The 21,517-nt window shown below is 39.4% G+C and overlaps 2 protein-coding genes across 3 annotated transcripts; one reads left to right on the top strand and one right to left on the bottom strand.

Moving 5' to 3' along the window:
• Positions 1–1,018: 1,018 nt before the first annotated feature.
• Positions 1,019–8,216, top strand: ctso (cathepsin O). Of its 2 annotated transcripts, none has more exons than XM_055927380.1 (8): positions 1,019–1,357; positions 1,636–1,741; positions 1,957–2,036; positions 2,491–2,658; positions 2,861–2,982; positions 4,393–4,556; positions 4,880–4,972; positions 7,969–8,216. In XM_055927380.1, the coding sequence occupies exons 1-8, from the start codon at positions 1,145–1,147 to the stop codon at positions 8,001–8,003; spliced, it is 981 nt and encodes a 326-aa protein (XP_055783355.1). In that variant the 5' UTR covers positions 1,019–1,144; the 3' UTR covers positions 8,004–8,216. The 2 variants fall into 2 exon arrangements, with proteins under 2 accessions (XP_055783355.1, XP_055783354.1); XM_055927379.1 differs by having other exon boundaries at positions 1,020–1,357; positions 1,912–2,036.
• Positions 8,143–11,809, bottom strand: tdo2a (tryptophan 2,3-dioxygenase a). Its single transcript, XM_055927378.1, has 12 exons — positions 11,707–11,809; positions 11,436–11,541; positions 11,151–11,241; positions 10,813–10,883; positions 10,336–10,463; positions 10,029–10,215; positions 9,812–9,919; positions 9,584–9,695; positions 9,409–9,466; positions 9,237–9,316; positions 8,971–9,061; positions 8,143–8,845 (listed from the first exon to the last, which is right to left on the bottom strand). Exons 1-12 carry the CDS (start codon positions 11,742–11,744, stop codon positions 8,692–8,694), a joined length of 1,224 nt encoding a protein of 407 aa, XP_055783353.1. The 5' UTR covers positions 11,745–11,809; the 3' UTR covers positions 8,143–8,691.
• Positions 11,810–21,517: the final 9,708 nt, after the last annotated feature.

A 21,517-nucleotide genomic window follows, 5' to 3' on the forward strand; every position in this document is an offset into this window, starting at 1 on the left:
GTTTATCTGACTGAATAAAAAAATTGATATAATCATAATAATTATGTCCCCCCCACTTCTAAAACCAAAGTTGCGCCCCTGATGGGGGCAAACAGTACTTCACTATTTTGCAACTAGGAATAAATTGCCTATGGGTGTCACGGTAACAAGTGCTCTACTTTCCCACTAGCCTATCAGAGAGGGGGTTAACATTTTAATTCAAGTTATTGCTGAGTCCTGACTTTTGGAGGACGACACAGTTGTTCACTTGGCCAAAGAATATTCATCTATTTGTTATCTGGGTTTACAGACTCCTCTGGATGGTAAAAGTGGAGAGCAAACAAATTGCAGCAATTATGAAGGCAAGCCGTGCAGAAAACCTTTTGACATGAATGCAATTTCCTATTTTAAAAATGGAAAAGATGGGACGGCCCTAAATTAACAATAAGATGGAGAAGATGTAGACTGGGCTACAGTGGGAAATAACATATTTTATTCATGGAACAGTTTGGCCTAACATTTAATTGAACTGGTGTAAAACATACTGAGCATCTGAGATGCTAGATATAGGCTACCTAAGTATGATTCAAAAACAGTGACATAGCCTACCCCTAGGCTGTCATAAAAAAACATGGTTTGGGACTCAAAATAAAATAGACTTAATTACCAGCTAGGACAAAAACAAAGGGAATCTATAAAAATGTGCATGATGATTTAATTTTCACTTATCTACACTTACACAACCACCATATAGGATACATACTGTACATAGGCTACACAGTACATGTTCTTAGACTTCTGGTAATAGTGCTTGCATTAATGCTACTAAAGCGCCCTCAAGTGGATAAGACTCTTGTCAGAAAACTATAGGCTACCTTCATCTCATAATGTCCATATCAATCCAGGTGGAATACATTCATTTTATCATTATACTTTTTTTGATTATATGTTTAATTTGTAACGTTACATAATTTATTTTGGCCCAATTGTCCACTAAATCCATTATAGCTATAAACTCAATAGATGGCGGTATTGCCTGTGTAAATGTGTAGGTCTAGTCTCCTGAATTGAACACAGAGAAGAAGAAAAATGGAGACGGCGAAGAGGAAATTGAGCTAAAAACGTATATATTCTAGGCTACAATGTCGTTTGTCCTTCGCTTCAAATGACGGGTGTTACATTGTTTCTCATGTTCCTCCTAAACTTAGGCATACTTACTTTTCCCGATGTTGCTCGTTGTAGTGGCGTTTGGCAAACTATCAGGAAGTCCAACTGCTCTGCAGGCACTGATGTTGATTTCGAGTCGTTTAGGGAACAATTTCATCGGAATTATAAACCCCACAGCGATTGTTATCATCGGCGCAAATCTTATTTTAAGGTAGGCCTGTCGGTGTTGTGGCTTTTTCGTATTTATATTAGTTGAATTAAACTGTATTTGCCCCGGAGGTGGGGAGTTGCAGCTGTGTGCGTGCACTGTGTCAGAAGAGAGACTAACGTGATTTGCGTAGGAAGAGGGATGGATATACTGTAGGTTTATCAAAGTTTTAAAATATGTTTGTCAATTAACAAATAAATTAAGTGGGGGGTAAGACTATTGTTCTACCTTCTGGAAATGCCATGAGAGTTAGCCTACTGTGACATTGTGGTCTGTTGCAGAATTCCATCAAAAGGCATGCATACCTGAACTCATTGTCAACAGACAAAGACCCAGCAAAATATGGCATTAACCAGTTCTCGGATTTATCAATAAATGAATTCAGAGGTAATAATATGCAAAACAAAAACGAATGTATTTGTTTCCCAGTGATCAAAACTGATTGACTGGGTTAGTATTGATTTATTAATTGTATATTTAACCAAACACCACATTAACTGGAAGAAGATCGCTATAGCCTACTTGAACACTGAAATGTAATTGGACTTTCTCTACAGAACTGTATTTGACTGCCACAGCTGAAACAGTCCCTCCCTACTCAGGATTGAAGACCGAGGGACTGCCTGCCAAGTTTGACTGGAGGGACCAGGCTGCAGTCGGATCAGTACAGAATCAACAAGCAGTAAGAGCTTCCTTTTCCTTAAGATATCAACATACTTGTCTTTTCAAGGTGACACTTCCTTATTGAAGTTGACTTTGAAATCTGTCTAGAGGTTTTTTCTTCATATAAGTAAAAAAAAACTCATTTTGTATTAACTTCGAATGTCTGGTACAAGAGACTTATCACAGTAACTTTGCATTTTTGTTCAACATTTCCACTACAGTCAGTAGATGGCAGTGGAGAACCATTTTATAGTCTTACTATCCATCTTTTGACACAAGGACATTGTTTTCATAATAAGAAATCTTTATACTGCATAAATTCCACACATCCCACATCAAATCACATATTGCTGATGTATTATCTCTTTGTTATAAAGTATATTAACCATTTATTTAGATATTTAGATTTTCATGTTAATGTCTCCTGTAATGTTAAATGCCGGAGCTTGAATGCCCAGTATCTCTCATTGCAGTGTGGAGGTTGCTGGGCGTTCAGTGTTGTGGGCGCCATAGAGTCAGTCTATGCCAAATCAGGCCAGCCATTGAAACAGCTCAGTGTGCAACAAGTCATTGACTGTTCCTACAAGAACCAGGGCTGCAATGGAGGCTCCATTACCAGGGCCTTGAGCTGGCTGAAACAGGTCCGGATATGTTTTTCTGAGGCCTTTTAAGCATGTCCTGTAATATAAAATGTTTGTCATTGATTATTTAGAAGTGATGGTGATTTCCGCTGTTAGACTACTACTGTATACCTTTTAATCAACAAGATATTCAACATGAAATTATTTTTACATGTAGCATACACATGCATTGAATTTGCTTCTCCCTGTCCTTTTCTTTCAGACTAGGGTTAAGTTGGTGAAACAGTCAGAATACCCATATAAGGCCGAGACTGGAATTTGCCATTTATTTTCTCAGTCACATGATGGTGTTTTGGTGAATGACTTTGCTGCCCATGATTTCAGGTATAAGAGTGTCAACACCTTTTTTATGTTGAGTTGTAATGGGTAATATTTATTAAAATTTTTTATGAAGTCATATATGACTGTGACTTGGCATATAGCACAGTCGTATAGTTGCAAATAAACAAGACCGTCTGCACAAGTTAAGCACAAATACTCCAATGTTCTTTCGGAAAATGTTTCACCATACAGCAGGGACTCTTTTACAGTATATTCCCAAGTTCAGGGAGGCAGTTAGCCTAGCGGTTAAGAGCGTTGGGCCAGTAACCGAAAGGTCGCTGGTTCTAATCCCCGAGCCGACTAGGTGAAAAAGCTGTCTGTGCCCTTGAGCAAGGCACTTAACCCTAATTGCTCCTGTAAATGTCCCATGAATAACTAAAATGTAGTGAGTGCAATGGTAGCAGCAGCAGTAGTATGTTTGCAGCAGTAGTATGTTTTCATTAAGTACTGCACCAAAGGTTGAAAGGTGGTTGCGATTCAGATGCAGTATCACTGTTTACCAGACTAACATGCTGTAGGCAGACGGGTCATTAACACCGAGGTTCCCGCTGCCGTGTCCCCGACGCTCATATCCTGTTGTTTATTCAGACATGTACTAACTTATTCCTGTGGCTACGGTGCATTGTGGGTGAAATCACTGCTGACTCAAAACGATGTGATGTTTGTGGTCACTGAATAGGGACGTTCTTATTTACACACGTACACTGCTGAAGGTATTTCACTGTGCTGTTTGTTCCATGCATCTTTAAACTTGGTGAACCTCTTTAACCTGGGTTCAGACAAGCTTTTTTTGTTACTCCTCTTTAGTTTTTACAGCTGTCTTAATGGTTTTCTAGCTTAGCGTTGCTCCCTTCTCCCTCATACTTTCCCGACCAGGAAAAACTCTGAGCCCTGGTTAAAGGTGTTTGTAGTAGTCTGGTTAGGTGGTCAGAAAAAAGGGTCCAAGCTCAGATAGTGTTTTGATCCCTGATTTACATCATATATTCATCATATATTATTATATAATGTTGTATCAACCTTCTACTGTATGGGCATAGTAATGACGCATTAAGGAGGCTAAGTGGTTTAATGTTTCAACATTCACAGGTTTTGTCTCATTTTGGCTGGGATTCAATTCGATCGAGCTTAGTCCACAATGCACATTTCAAAGGCAATATTCCTCTGTTTGCAGAGGCCACATTCACAGTAAACACTGCACGTCTGCTCAATAGGAAATTACCTTTACATGGTGCATTGTCCAAATCCACCATTGGATTGAATCCTGGCTGGTCTCTTTTTAACCCAGATGTCTACCACAAATTAACAAATGGTTTTGAAATTACATTTGGACAATTAATTCGATTAAACATCAACCAAAAGTGGATGTTGATCTGATATCTTTGCCCGGTGGGGTGCCTGTGATGTTTTTTCTAGTGGGCGTGAGGAGGCTATGATGGGCAGGTTGGTGGAGTGGGGACCCTTGGCTGTGACTGTGGATGCCATCAGTTGGCAGGACTATCTGGGGGGCATCATGCAGCACCACTGCTCCTGCCACCATGCCAACCATGCTGTGCTGGTCACTGGTTACGACACCACAGGTATTCCATTCACTCACTAAATATGCATTCATATGGGCGCCCACACAGACACACACACACACACACACACACACACACACACACACACACACACACACACACACACACACACACACACACACACACACACACATAAATAAACCAAGAAAAATACACAAGACGCACACTCAAAGTTTGTAGTTGATGTGAATTCTGTCGTTATTTTTGACATTTTTATTACTATGTTTTGATATGATGCCAATTTCATATGCATGGAATACTCTGTCTACAGTAGTGTTCATAGTGTGTGACTGAACATTCTAAACATTGTCCCTCTGTTTCAGGTGACGTGCCATACTGGATAGTACAAAACTCATGGGGAACGTCATGGGGTAACGAAGGTTATGTTTACATTAAAATGGGAGACAATGTTTGTGGTGAGTTTGAACTTGTTTACACCTACAGTACACTGTTTACACTGCCTGATGCAACATTGTCCCAGAATTTGTTTGGTGATACCTAAGCATAATGTCAATTCACTGTTTTATATTCTGAGCACTTTTCATTTAAAGGTGCAATGCAGCTGTTTTTATCTCAGAATCAAATCATTTCTGGGGAACGATTAACTACCTTGCTGTGATTGTTTTCAATTAAAATTGTAAAAAAAAAAAAAAAAAAAAAAAGCTGCTTAGCAATGAGCAATTTCTCAGGGACACACTCGTTTCACACCACTTCAATTAAAAAAATATTTTTGTAGCAAGACAGGGGAGCATTTAAGCTAACCCTTTTCCTAACCTGAACTTCAGTCTCCTAACCGGCTACAAAAAAATATCTTTGGTATTGAAGTGGCATGAAAAGACTCTTTCACCAATTTCTCAAACAAGAATTTTGTCTGAGAAGAGTCTGGTTTAAAATTTTTAACCTTTATTTAACTAGGCAAGTCAGTTAAGAAAAAATTGGCCTGTGGTCTGTGGGGACGGGAACACTGAAAATGAGCTATTGTTGGCGGAGCGGTTTGGAACTCTCTTTCTTATTGGTCTAACTCATTTAATGCCCAGTTATGTCACCAGGCAGGGCAAACTCCATCCCACCAAAACAGGCTGAAATATCAGTCTGTCTTTTCAAACAGCTCTTACACTAAAAGTGCATCATCATAATTTTCACAATTTTCCCAGTATTATTCCAATCTCATAGTGTGAAATTTTTATATAGATATGTATGTACACTACCGTTCAAAAGTTTGGGGTCACTTAGAAATGTCCTGGATTTTGAAAGAAAAGGCAAATTTTTGTCCCATTTAAAATAACATCAAATTGATCAGAAATAAGGTGTAGACATTGTTAATGTTGTAAATGATTATTGTTGCTGGAAACGGCATATTTTTTTATGGAATGTCTACATAGGCATACTGAGGCCCATTATCAGCAACCATCATTCCTGTGTTCCAATGGCATGTTGTGTTAGCTAATCCAAGTTTATCATTTTAAAAGGCTAATTGATCATTAGAAAACCCTTTTGCAATTATGTTAGCACAGCTGAAAACTGTTCTGATTAAAGAAGCAATAAAACTGGCCTTTAGACTAGTTGAGCATTTTTGAGCATCAGCATTTGTGGGTTTGATTACAGGCTCAAAATGGCCAGAATCAAATAACTTTATTCTGAAATTTGTCAATCTATTTTTGTTCTGAGAAATGAAGGCTGTTCCATGCGAGAAATTGACAAGAAACTGAAGATCTCGTACAACGCTGTGTACTACTCCTTTCACAGAACAGCACAAACTGGCTCTAACCAGAATAGAAAGAGGAGTGGGAGGCCCCAGTGCACAACTGAGCAAGAGGACAAGTACATTAGAGTTTCTAGTTTGAGAAACAGACGCCTCACAAGTCCTCAACTGGCAGCTTCATTAAATAGTACCTGCAAAACACTAGTCTCAATGTCAACAGTGAAGAGGCAACTCTGGGATGCTGGCCTTTTAGGCAGAGTTGCAAAGAAAAATGTATATCTCAGACTGGCCAATAAAAATAAAATATTAAGATGGGCAAAAGAACACAAACACTGGACAGAGGAACTCTGCCTCGAAGGCCAGCATCCCGGAGTCGCCTCTTCACTGCTGACGTTGAGACTGGTGTTTTGCGGGTACTATTTGATGAAGCTGCTTTTAATGCGTTTGACCCAATCAGGTGTATTGTAACGACAAGGTAGTGGTGGTAGAGAGAAGATAGCCCTATTTGGTAAACGACCAAGTCCATATTATGGCAAGAACAGCTCAAATAAGCAAAGAGAAATCACAGTCTATCATTGCTTTAAGACTTGAAGGTCAGTCAATCTGGACAATTTCAAGAACTTTTAAAGTTTTCTTCAAGTGCAGTTGCAAAAACCATCAAGCGCTATGATGAAACTGGCTCTCATGAGGACTGCCACAGGATTAGAAGACCCAGAGTTACCTCTGCTGCAGAGGATAAGTTCATTAGAGTTACCAGCCTCACAAATTGCAGCCCAAATAAATGCTTCACAGACTTTGAAGTAACAGACACATCTCAACATCAACTGTTCAGAGGAGACTGCCCGACTCAGGCCTTCGTGGTCGAATTGCTGCAAAGAAACCACTACTAAAGGACACCAATAAGAAGAAGAGACTTGCTTGGGCCAAGAAACACGAGCAATGGACAATAGACTGGTGGAAATCTGTCCTTTCGTCTGATTCCAAATTTGAGATTTTTGGTTCCAACCGCTGTGTCTTTGTGAGACGCGGAGTAGGTGAATGGATGATCTCTGCATGTGTGGTTCCCACCGTGAAGCATGGAGGGGGAGGTGTGGGAATGCTTTGCTGGTGACACTCTGTGATTTATTTAGAATTAAAAGGCCCACTTAACCAGCATGGCTACCACAACATTTTGCAGCGATACGCCATCCTATCTTGTTTGCGCTTAGTGGGACTATCATTTGTTTTTCAACAGGACAATGACCCAACACACCTCAAGGCTATATATATATTACCAGTCAAAAGTTTGGACACACCTAGACATTCAAGTGTTTTTCTTTATTGTCTACATTGTAGAATAATAGTGAATACATCAAAACTATGAAATAACAGATATGGAATCATGTAGTAACCAAAAAGAGTTTTAAACAAATCAAAATCTATTTTAGATTATTCAAAGCAGCCACCCTTTGCCTTGATGCCAGGTCACAAGGTGATGTTTTAACACGTTACCTCCTGCATGACCGGCAGGGGTTGAGTCACAGTCTCCTTCACACTGTAGACATTGTGATGGGCTCATCTTAATCAGTCTTTCTTTATTGGAGGAATTCCTTTTCATAAGCAGTGAGTGACTATCAATGATTTGTGCATATTTGCTGTGGAAATGCCTTGTCAGTCATTTTTAAAGTTATAGCTCTATGCCAAATCTCCCCATTCCTGTCCTTTCTGTAGGTATTGCAGACTCTGTGACCGCTGTCTTCCTGTGACTATGTGAGCCATGGTGACGTTGATGTTTTTTCTAAAGGGATTCATTTGTGTGTTCAGTGCTGCCAAATCTCGATCAACTCTTGAAGGAATTATTTTCAAGACAATTCCCATGGAGGTCAAAGTCATTTTCTGGCAACCTTTTCAGTACTGTATTTTTATTGAGACAGATACATTTTATATTCTTCTGATACAATAAAATATATTTCTTTGCAGTCCTGTGATCATTCATATGTTGAATAAAGTCTACAGGTCATTTCTCTGACATCACATAAAAACACCCAATACACCAATATTGAAGTACTGTACAAAAACATATTATTCTAAAAAAGATGAACAATAGGCTTCTTTAGGGTACACATTCAGAATAACCTGAAGTGCATGGGTCGGTTCATGATTATCATTCATTAGGCTATGTACATAGATCAAATTCTTTCTTACTTTAAATACAGCACAATATTATATAAACAATATACTTTATAAACACCAAATAATTATATTAACAATATATACATGCAGTCAGCTTATGTGGTTAAGATGATATACTATGTTACTTGTCCCATTATAAATAAAATGTATTATTATATAATGCTCCCTGGGTCTAGTGTGTCTTCATAGTTTTTAAAGAGGCTACCTTTCGTTGTCACCTTTCCTCCATCTGAACTGACCACTTTCGACAGTTAACAGGTTCTAGTCTGAATCCTCACTACTGCAGTAGGAGCTGTCACAGTACTCTGCAGTGAACAGGAACGTGTGCTCATTGGGGTCCAGCTTGGGCACCCAGTGCCGAGGTATCAAAAATGTGGCCAGGTTGAAGAGATCCACAAAGACTTTGTAGCGATCACTGTGTTAGAAAGAAGAACGAACACCTACTTAGCTCCTTGAAGGGGTATAAGACCATGTGCTTGACAGTAACTCTGGATTGCTTTGGATCCGGTTTATTTCAATAGCTAATCATATATGACATACCTGACAGTAGAGCGCAGGTAGTGGTAGCCAGAGGAGCCTCCAGTGCCTGCTTTGCTACCAATCATTCTGTGCACCATGCACACGTGGTTGTCTGAGACACAGGAGGAATATTACACGTGTCATTTCAACTGTTCCAGATTAATGATACTCTAGAGTCTAGACAGTTGAAAGCATGTCATCTAGTGCGAAATACAAATGGTGTAAGGGACACCTGTAGACACCTGTAACTGTTCTTTACATACAATGTGTCTTTGGATGTAACTTACATCTCCATTTTGTCATGAGTGTATCAATGTCCATCAGGTTGGACAGGAGTTGGAAGGGAACCTGGAACCTAGGCTCCTCCCTAAAAATAACAGAACAATCCACAATGTAATAATGACATCTCAAATGGTGACCAAACATAAGCCTGCCTAAACTGTAAGGAACCCTCCTTACCTGTAGAAGTAAATCATCAGAGCTCCTTGGAGAGCCTTGTAGGAGATCCGTCTCTCACCTGGCCAAACAACAGGATGGTTTCTTAGACCTGGGATCTGTAGTTTTAAACTAATTATGGGTAGTGAATTGTTGAGGCAGTTGGTGTTAGATGCTCAGCCTGGATGCAGGTACTCACCTTTGCTCAAAAGATGCTCATGTCTTTTGATGTCAAACAGAGAAGTGAAAAGCTCTTTTTGCTTCGTCAGCTCTTCCATCATCTCCTCCTTCTCCTCAGAGTCTGTCATTTTCTGCCAAAAGGACAAATAAGATCATAGCTTTTGGTCAGATCATTTTAGATTTATGTAACTTTATAAGTAATGTTGTGGCAAGTTTAGTTACTTGATTATTTTAAAACAGCCCATACCACGATTTTCTTTTTCTCAAGACACAATCCTTCAAAGATGTTGGCTTCCAGTTTTTTCCAAAAGTTGAACCCATCGCCTTCAAGACCTGGGGTCCTTTCCAACCATTTCTGAATAGAACAACAAACAGTATTACTCAATACTGCTATGATATCAAGTATTCAAACAGTATCTCTTTTCATATGTTTCAGTCATTTTTCTTTAGTGCTTCTCACACACCTCTACCAATTTCAGCAGACAAGGCTCCTTCTCAGAATTGAGCAGCATCTCACTCTCATGTCCTTTGAAGTTGTCCCTGTAGTGACGCCTGTTGTAGGGGACCCTCAGGTTGTCAGGGACCCCAATCTTGTTCTCCAACAGACGGAATTGGAGACTTTGGAACCCGGAGGCAGGAGACAGATACTCTCTACAACACACACGAGTAATGAGTGTTACAATTGTAAAGAGGGTATCATTTTATGAGGTTAAAGGTTTACAAAGATTTATATGAGCTAAAGGTTCTCCATGGGTTAACTATGGGGCTTACCTGAAGTCATAGAAGTCCAAGGCGGTCATTGTCTCGAGCACAGAGAACTGGTCGACCAGCAGCCTGAAGATCATAACGATCCTATGTATGCGGGTGTTGACCTTCAGCATGTTGCGTTCATCACGAACCTGGTGACGCATAACCATTTTAAAGATGAGCTCTATAACTTTTTGGCTTCTAGGGGTGCTGCAATTGGACCGTTTTGAACAGAAAGAAGCACACAGCTTAACACCCACGAAAAAAGGTTTAGGTCATTGACAGTGTTTATATTTTGTGGTGTAATGAGGTAAAACATTGACTCGTATTGTATTTTAATAATTTATGTTTAATAATTTATTCCATATGTTAAATTCAAGCCACAATTTGATGTACACAATAGCAACTTTAATTTCTAAAATGTACCTTTAATTTAGAAAAAAAACACATTGCTCGGATTGAAATGTTAATCAGGGTACTCTTGCTTTCTGAGGTACTTACATGTCCACTAATGAAAATCTCTCGCACTGAATCCAGTTCCCAAAGAATCTGCTTGAACCAGAGTTCATATGCTGAAATAAAATATTAAAATTCAATTAATCATAATGTCCCACCTTTGCAGTTAAAGTAAATTGATCATTTGTTGATGGAAAGTTGGTAGTGAATTGCTATTCAAGTCTTCCAGGATTAGGTGAAACCACAATGAAAAGGTTAGATTAATGTATTGAATTGACTGCATTTCAAATGGAACCTAAGGGCATGCATGCATGCACACTATGATTAGAATTCCTCTATTGATTCTCAAATCTTGATGATATTTGACCACAAACATACTTCACCTTGATGGGTGACAATGAAAAGATGTTCATCGTGGATCTTGTTCCCTTTCAGTTCACTCTGAAGAACTTGGGCCGTCACAATCTTGTCAAGCTATAATGGAACAAAACAAATAACATATAGTACTACAGCTAACACAAATTAAAATTGTACTTCCATTCCACCCCTTATGTTATCCTACCCCTTATGTTATCCTATGGAGCAAATATTCCATCTGCAGAAGACAATGATACTATGTCAGAAACCTTGTAGAAGATTAAGTTAGATGAAGATAGAGAACGCTTTACCTGAAGGTAGTCACCATAGATGATGCCACCTTTGCTGGCCTTGTTAATTCCTTTTTGAGAGTCATCTGCCTCCTCCTCATTCAGATGCAGCTTGCTCTTGAATAACCTGGGGAATGAAAATACACATGTATTGGCATTGATTAGCTGTCATACAAATCATAATAATGATAAAGATAATTCATTTAGCATTCAGCTCAATTATATGATGTCTTTAAAATGTCACAAACATTTGACTAAAAACATCATTTGAAATGCAATAATGATTGCATACAAGTGCTTTTTCTCGAAGTATGGACATCCACCACTCATTGTTATCCAAATGATCCAAAATTAAAGTAAAGATTTGATCCTCTTTTGTTGGTTTAATAAAACTATCTCTATGAAAACCCAGGTATTTAAGCTCTACACCACGTCATGTGTTATTGCCATATTTCAACATCCGGCCCACCTCCTTTTGCGCCATCCAAAGGGGGGGGGGGGGGGGGGGGGGCTTTAATACTGCATATAGACTGTGGCTTCCTTCAATGTAATTGAATCAGCTTTAATATTGCATATAGATTGCGGCTTCCATCAATGCAATTGTCTGCATCATTTCAATTTTGGGGGGTAAATATGTAAAATATCAATATTTTTTAAATATATTTTCCTTTATTATTTTCCCCTAACCCTACCACCCTCCCCTAATTGGAGTAAACTAATGGACAATATTGTCTCTTGCAAACTACATCTTATGTCACCTTTATTTATTACAGCTCAAGTATATCCAAACTGACCCTGAATTGTAGTACCCTCACTGTATTGAACTGCCAAGTGGTCAACAATAACTGGATCTGAGTTGTAGTACCCCCACTATATTGAACTACCAAGTGGTCAACAATAACTGGATCTGAGTTGTAGTACCCTCACTATATTGAACTACCAAGTGGTCAACAATAACTGGATCTGAGTTGTAGTACCCCCACTATATTGAACTGCCAAGTGCTCAACAATAACTGGATCTGAGTTGTAGTACCCTCACTATATTGAACTACCAAGTGGTCAACAATAACTGGATCTGAGTTGTAGTACCCTCACTATATTGAACTGCCAAGTGCTCAACAATAACTGGATCTGAGTTGTAGTACCCCCACTATATTGAACTGCCAAGTGGTCAACAATAACTGGATCTGAGTTGTAGTACCCTCACTATATTGAACTGCCAAGTGCTCAACAATAACTGGATCTGAGTTGTAGTACCCCCACTATATTGAACTGCCAAGTGGTCAACAATAACTGGATCTGAGTTGTAGTACCCCCACTATATTGAACTGCCAAGTGGTCAACAATAACTGGATCTGAGTTGTAGTACCCCCACTATATTGAACTGCCAAGTGGTCAACAATAACTGGATCTGAGTTGTAGTACCCTCACTATATTGAATTGTCAAATTGTCAACAAGTGAATTATATAATTTCTCAAATCTTCTTTCTGGTGCAAACATGAGTTGGATAAAAAAAAAAAGGAATTTGTAATGCCATCCAATGTTGTTTATCTCTTGTCCCATCCTCGATATTGACCTGATAGATCAGCTTTAATATTGCAGATAGATTGTGGCTTCCATCAATGTAATTGTCTGCATAATTTCCAATCCTCCATATATATTATTGTAAATATATAAAATATAGATATTTAAAAAAATATATTTCCCTTTATTATTTTCCCATAACCCTACCACCCTCCCCTAATTGGAGTATACTAATGGACAACAACACTTAGGCTTCTACTTCCAGCTTAGACATACTATAAAAAAAAGCATTTGTAATGCTGTCCAATGTTATTATGTAATGTTGTTTATCTCTTGTCCCATCCCCGATATTGACCTGATAAAAAAAAAAATTACATGTATTTGAGCATAGGATCTTAATTTGACCTATACTGTCACAGCAAAAATAATCCTGCAGCAACAGGATTTGAACGTTTAGTACATAATGTTGCTTGATCGGTGGTTAGGATATTATCCTAGGCTACATCAAAAGTGCAATACTGTTAATATAACCATGTGTTAGTGTGGTTTTATAGTGAATTTATGTAAATCACAAAGCTCATCTGCATTTCTCAGCAACAAAAGAGTGATCAAATTAAGATCCTGTAACCTGTAACTGCGGTCATAGGCTACCAGGGAATCAGTCTTTCAATATTTGTAGTTCAGTTAATGTGTAATCTTTGCCATAGAAATGCTATGACTTGCTGTAATTTCGTCATTTATATGTATTTTGTTTTCTGAGAACCTTGTTGACACAACCTTGACATAGCTATACCTTTGATCTATTCTTCTGGGCAGTCCATATTGTATTTTGACGCACAGAGGCTATTGGTGGTCCCTAAACATTCAGCACTGCTGCTTTTTTTATTGACGAGAAATGGATAAACCACATCAGTCACGCTACAAAATGTGTCCGTAATTACCTATTAGTATGTACATAGTAGTTACATAGGAAAAGTGGAATTACAGTGTAGGTACAGGTGTATTTACAACTACCTATTTGCAGAATGCACGATTTCAAGGATTTTGCAAAGAAACTCAGATAACTGAGTAATAAACCAATTCATTAGTGAGAGGAAGTTTAGCCACAATCTATTTGAGTTTGTTTACAAATATTATGTTACAAATATGTTATTATTGTAATTATGTTACAAATATTATGTTACATATGTTACACAACTCGCAAATCGAAGTCAGTATACCAGTTGCAAGTGTAGCCATGTGTACATAGACTATAATTCCACTCTACCTGCCTATGTGACTCCATACAAATAAATAATGATAGGTATAACAGACTCTTATTGTAAAGACCTGTATGTGCTGGCCTTACTATTTGCCCTGCACGTCCAGACCCCCTGGTGTAAAATGAGCGGAGTCCCATGTTAAGGGGACATTGTGCCAACAACATCTAAACCTCTTCACCAGACACTGAAGTCAGGAAGACTTTGAGTTTGGTATCAGCCAGGAAGGCTACTTATTATATTCTTACATCTGCTTTCTACTCGCTATAGCCTCTAGGAGTAAACAAAGTATGAAAGTACAGCCTTGTCTTTAAGGTGACCATGGCCTCTTTCCACTCTTCCTAACAAATATGGATCATGATACAATATTAGGTAATCATACTACCTAATTAACATTTATATAACATAAGGTAATTCATTTACAAATCCATCTCTGTCACATCCCAACAGAACTTGGTGACAATAATACGTAGCTCTTCATACAACAGTTATCCCAGTTCCAGCACGCCACAAGTCATGCACTCAAGTCACTTTAAATCTCCCAGAGATCATTAGCTATCGATCAATATCGCTCCTGTTTTTCACCAAGTCTCTTTGTAGAACCCCTTTGAGCCAAGTCCCAAAAGCCTTTTGTCCCTCTCCTCAGAAGATCAGAGACATGATAACAAGCAACTATTTCTGGTTAGGGACACAGTACCAACCTGCACTGATGCTGCATGCTGCAGAGAGCTGGAGTACACACTAAAGCAGCCACAGCTTTTGTTCTTGTCTTAGCTGGTATACACCCAGCACAGAGATGAGCCATATGGAGGACATGCTAGATGCTTGAAACAGTGACCCAGACACTCTCGATTGATCGCCAAGCCTTTTCAAAGGCCAGACAGTCATCAAGGCCAGTTGTGTTGGTTTGCTTTCTCCCAGATACTTAATTGATTAGTTCATGGCAATGCTGGCCATTAACTACATGTGGTCTCCATGGTCTGAATCAGTACAACCCTTGATGATGGGCTCTGACATGTGCTCCATCCAGACTAAGGGCTTTATTCGATCCGCATGGCAGAAGCGTGATTAAAATTGAAAGAAACTTTAGTGGACTGCATTCTAGGCTCACTCTGAAATTAACGTTACATTTCGATTGCAGAATCTGTAACGCTTCAGCTTTACAGATTGGATAGAGCCCTAAATACGAATAAAAAAATATAGTTTCTGACCAAACTAGTGGTCAACCTTTAAAGCTCCAATCATTGCCTGATGTTGGAAGGCTTTTTGAAACAAGGCTGTCAATCTTCCAACCTTTCAAGGGAATAGATGACTGTTTTGAGCCCACGATCACCAAGTTGGGGAGGCACTTTGTGACAACAGACCGGTAACTGATTGGCTCCGATCAAGCCTTTCAGATGGATGTATCAGGACCGGACACCAAAAATGCCTCAGATCAAATTCTCCTTACATCAATCCACTCTGGTTTAAAACAGTCTCATCTCTGTGAGGGATTTGTCAACAGCTCATTATATCTTTGAAAGTAGCTTGAAGTGGCAGACAGGCCATCTTGTACAGATATACCATCTTGATCGCAGTTCTGTAGGTTAGTGGCTACAGACTAAAACAACATCTGAGTAGACATCCCTGTACAGGACTGCAATTTACATTTAGGGGAATTTTAGGAAAAAAACTTGTTTTTCAAGTTGTCTCAATACTTTCAATATTATTTATTTCCATGTCGGTGCCTATGCCTGAAAATGCCCAAACTCTCCAAAAAAGTACTACGGGGAGCAAAGGATCCCAACTTCAAACTCTCCAAAAAAGTGTTTAAAGGCACAGTTAACTTAGTGTATGTAAACTTCTGACCCACTGGAATTGTGATAAGTGAAATAATCGGTCTGTAAATAATTGTTGGGAAAATTACTTGTGTCATGCACAAGTAGATGTCCTAACCGACTTGCCAAAACTATAGTTTGTTAACAGGTTAATTGTGGAGTGGTTGAAAAATGAGTTTTAATGACTCCAACCTAAGTTTGTGTAAACTTCCGACTTCAACTGTAATTAGGTTTTAGAGTCATAAAGCAACTGAGGAAAAACTCAATTCCTACTGTGTATACCACTTGAATGAAGAAATCTCACCAGCTGGATTCGGTCTATAGCAAAATTTGAAATTGTGTTTTTTACATAGATAAAAGTAGAGACTCAGAGCTACAAAATGGTATATCATACACTGCATTTTTGAGGAACAATGGGAAAGTAATTCTGCTTTGAAAGTTAATAAAATAGGGCCTTTGATTGGTTTGGTACCCATTCGAGAGCTCTCCTTGGCCAGCTCCACCCATCTCTTTAAGGATTCACATTTTAAGTCATGCTAAACAGTTAGTAGTGTAGTGAAAATGAAGACTAAAAGTGGTAGTAGCCTACCATAAGGACAAAATCCAGGTAAACAGAAAGTGTCCAGATGTAAAGATACCTTAATTGAAAATGACTGAAGTAAAATTAAGTAACCCAGTAAAATGCAACTTGAGTAAAAGTCTAAAGTATCAAATTCCATACTAAAGTATCAAAAGTAAATGGAATTGCTAAAATATACTTAAATATCAAAAGTTAAAGTATAAATCATTTCTAATTCCTTAAACCAGGCAGCCCGATTTTGATTTTGATTTTTTATTGACCTATAGCCAGGGGCACACTCCAACACTCAGACATAATTAACAAACTAAGCATTTGTGTTTAGCGAGTCTGTGCGGTATGTCACAAAATCATGTTACGACCATACATATCAATATTCATTTGATATATCAATATTTTGCTAAGTCTTGCTAAGTGGATGGGTCTCTACAGAAGGTGTAAACGACACAGCCAATGGTTACTTGCATAACAGCAATATCAGAAATAGATAGTGTCAATATAAATAAAAATATGCACTATGTACATGAACAATATCAACAATGATAGTGGCAGATGAGGTAGTTGTATGCATACAATCAAGGGTAAAGTGGCTGAGGAGCAGGATAAAAAAAATTATAGAAGCAGCAACGAGAGTCATTTGATAATCATTTGAATAGAGGCACTGCAGATAGTGCTGATGACTGGTCCATCCGAACCACGCATGAACAAGGGAATCTATATTCAAATAAAATCAAATGTTATTAGTCACAAGCGCCGAATACAACAGGTGTAGTAGACTTTACAGTGAAATGCTTACTTAAATGCTTACTTACTAACTAACAATGAAGTTAAAAATAAAAATAATAAAAAATATTTAAAAAAAATACAAATAAGAATAAGGAATAAAAGTAACAAGTAATTAAAGAGCAGCAGTAAAATAACAATAGTGAGACTATATACAGGGGTGTACCGGTACAGTCAATGTGCGGGGGAACCGGTTAGTCGAGGTAATTGAAGTAATATGTACATGTAGGTAGAGTTATTAAAGTGACTATGCATAGATGATAACAACAGAGAGAAGCAGCGGTGTGAAAGGGGGGGAAAAGCAAATAGTCTGGGTAGCCATTTTATTAGATGTTCAGGAGTCTTATGGCTTGGGGGTAGAAGCTATTTAATCAATCAATCAAGTTTATTTTATATAGCCCTTCGTACATCAGCTAATATCTCGAAGTACTGTACAGAAACCCAGCCTAAAACCCCAAACAGCAAGCAATGCAGGTGTAGAAGCACGGTGGCTAGGAAAAACTCCCTAGAAAGGCCAAAACCTAGGAAGAAACCTAGAGAGGAACCAGGCTATGAGGGGTGGCCAGTCCTCTTCTGGCTGTGCCGGGTGGAGATTATAACAGAACATGGCCAAGATGTTCAAAATGTTCATAAATTACAAGCATGGTCAAATAATAATCAGGAATAAATGTCAGTTGGCTTTTCATAGCCGATAATTAAGAGTTGAAAACAATAGGTCTGGGACAGGTAGGGGTTCCATAACCGCAGGCAGAACAGTTGAAACTGGGACAGCAGCAAGGCCAGGTGGACTGGGGACAGCAAGGAGTCATCATGCCCAGTAGTCCTGACGTATGGTCCTAGGGCTCAGTTCCTCCGAGAGAGAGAAAGAAAGAGAGAAGGAGAGAATTAGAGAGAGCATACTTAAATTCACACAGAACACTGGATAAGACAGGAGAAGTACTCCAGATATAACCAACTGGCCCTAGCCCCCCGACACAAACTACTGCAGCATAAATACTGGAGGCTGAGACAGGAGGGGTCAGGAGACACTGTGGCCCCATCTGATGATACCCCCGGACAGGGCCAAACAGGAAGGATATAACCCCACCCACTTTGCCAAAGCACAGCCCCCGCACCACTAGAGGGATATCTTCAACCACCAACTTACAATCCTGAGACAAGGCCGAGTATAGCCCACAAAGTTCTCCACCACAGCACAAACCAAGGGGGGGGGGGGGGTGCCAACCCAGACAGGAAGATCACGTCAGTAACTCAACCCACTCAAGTGACGCACCCCTCCTAGGGACGGCATGAAAGAGCACCAGTAAGCCAGTGACTCAGCCCCTGTAATAGGGTTAGAGGTAGAGAATCCCAGTGGAGGGGAACCGGCCAGGCAGAGACAGCAAGGGCGGTTCGTTGCTCCAGAGCCTTTCCGTTCACCTTCACACTCCTGGGCCAGACTACACTCAATCATATGACCTACTGAAGAGATAAGTCTTCAGTAAAGACTTAAAGGTTGAGACAGAGTCTGCGTCTCTCACATGGGTAGGCAGACCATTCCAAAAAAATGGAGATCTATAGGAGAAAGCCCTGCCTCCAGCTGTTTGCTTAGAAATTCTAGGGACAATTAGGAGGCCTGCGTCTTGTGACCGTAGCGTACATGTAGGTATGTACAGCAGGACCAACTCGGAAAGATAGGTAGGAGCAAGCCCATGTAAGGCTTTATAGGTTAACAGTAAAACCTTGAAATCAGCCCTTGCTTTAACAGGAAGCCAGTGTAGGGAAGCTAGCACTGGAGTAATATGATCAAATTTCTTGGTTCTAGTCAGGATTCTAGCAGCCGTATTTAGCACTAACTGAAGTTTATTTAGTGCTTTATCCAGGTAGCCGGAAAGTAGAGCATTGCAGTAGTCTAACCTAGAAGTAACAAATGCATTAATTAATTTTTCTGCATCATTTTTGGACAGAACATTTCTGATTTTTGCAATGTTACGTAGATGGAAAAAAGCTGTCCTTGAAACAGTCTTGATATGTTCGTCAAAAGAGAGATCAGGGTCAAGAGTAACGCCGAGGTCCTTCACAGTTTTATTTGAGACGACTTTACAACCATCAAGATTAATTGTCAGATTTAACAGAAGATCTCTTTGTTTCTTGGGACCTAGAACAAGCATCTCTGTTTTGTCCGAGTTTAAAAGTAGAAAGTTTTCAGCCATCCACTTCCTTATGTCTGAAACACAGGCTTCTAGCGAGGGCAATTTTGGGGCTTCACCATGTTTCATTGAAATGTGAAGTGAAAGTTAACATTATGTTTTCGAATAACATCCCCAAGAGGTAAAATATATATAGTGAAAACAATAGTGGTCCTAAAACGGAACCTTGAGGAACACCGAAATGTACAGTTGATTTGTCAGAGGACAAACCATTCACAGAGACAAACTGATATCTTTCCGACAGATAAGATCTAAACCAGGCCAGAACTTGTCCGTGTAGACCAATTTGGGTTTCCAAAAGAATGTGGTGATCGATGGTGTCAAAGGCAGCACTAAGGTCTAGTAGCACGAGGACAGATGCAGAGCCTCGGTCTGACGCCATTAAAAGGTCATTTACCACCTTCACAAGTGCAGTCTCAGTGCTATGATGGGGTCTAAAACCAGACTGAAGCATTTCGTATACATTGGTTGTCTTCAGGAAGGCAGTGAGTTGCTGCGCAACAGCTTTTTCAATTTTTTTTGAGAGGAATGGAAGATTCGATATAGGCCGATAGTTTTTTATATTTTCCGGGTCAAGGTTTGTCTTTTTCAAGACAGGCTTTATTACTGCCACTTTTAGTGAGTTTGGTACACATCCGGTGGATAGAGAGCCGTTTATTATGTTCAACATAGGAGGGCCAAGCACAGGAAGCAGCTCTTTCAGTAGTTTAGTCGGAATAGGATCCAGTATGCAGCTTGAAGGTTTAGAGGCCATGATTATTTTCATCATTGTGTCAAGAGATATAGTACTAAAACCCTTAAGTGTCTCTCCCGATCCCAGGCCCTGGCAGAGCTGTGCAGATCCAGGACAGCTAAGCCCTGGAGGAATACGCAGATTTAAAGAGGAGTCCGTAATTTGCTTTCTAATGATCATGATCTTTTCCTCAAAGAAGTTCATGAATTTATTACTGCTGAAGTGAAAGTCATCCTCTCTTGGGGAATGCTGCTTTTTAGTTAGCTTTGCAACAGTATCAAAAATAAATTTTGGATTGTTCTTATTTTCCTCAATTAAGTTGGAAAAGTAGGATGATCGATCAGCAGTGAGGGCTCTTTGATACTGCACGGTACTGTCTTTCCAAGCTAGTCGGAAGACTTCCAGTTTGGTGTGGCGCCATTTCCGTTCCAATTTTCTGGAAGCTTGCTTCAGAGCTCGGGTATTTTCTGTATATCAGGGAGCTAGTTTCTTATGACAAATGTTTTTCGTTTTTAGGGGTGCAACTGCATCTAGGGTATTGTGCAAGGTTAAATTGAGTTCCTCAGTTAGGTGGTTAACCGATTTTTGTCCTCTGACGTCCTTGGGTAGGCAGAAGGAGTCTGGAAGGGCATCAAGGAATTTTTGTGTTGTCTGAGAATTTATAGCACGACTTTTGATGCTCCTTGGTTGGAGTCTGAGCAGATTATTTGTTGCGATTTCAAACGTAATAAAATGGTGGTCCGATAGTCCAGGATTATGAGGAAAAACATTAAGATCTACAACATTTATTCCATGGGACAAAACTAGGTCCAGAGTATGACTGTGGCAGTGAGTAGATCCAGAGACATGTTGGATAAAACCAACTGAGTCGATGATGGCTCCGAAAGCCTTTTGGAGTGGGTCTGTGGACTTTTCCATATGAATATTAAAATCACCAAAAATTTGAATATTATCTGCTATAACTACAAGGTCCGATAGGAATTCAGGGAACTCAGAGAGGAACGCTGTATATGGCCCGGGAGGCCTGTAAACAGTAGCTATAAAAAATGATTGAGTAGGCTGCATAGATTTCATGACTAGAAGCTCAAAAGACGAAAACGTCATTTTTTTTTTGTAAATTGAAATTTGCTATCGTAAATGTTAGCAACACCTCCGCCTTTGCGGGATGCACGGGGGATATGGTCACTAGTGTAACCAGGAGGTGAGGCCTCATTTAACAC

This window comes from Salvelinus fontinalis, chromosome 6 (genome assembly GCF_029448725.1).
Source record: "Salvelinus fontinalis isolate EN_2023a chromosome 6, ASM2944872v1, whole genome shotgun sequence".
NCBI lineage: Eukaryota > Metazoa > Chordata > Actinopteri > Salmoniformes > Salmonidae > Salvelinus > Salvelinus fontinalis.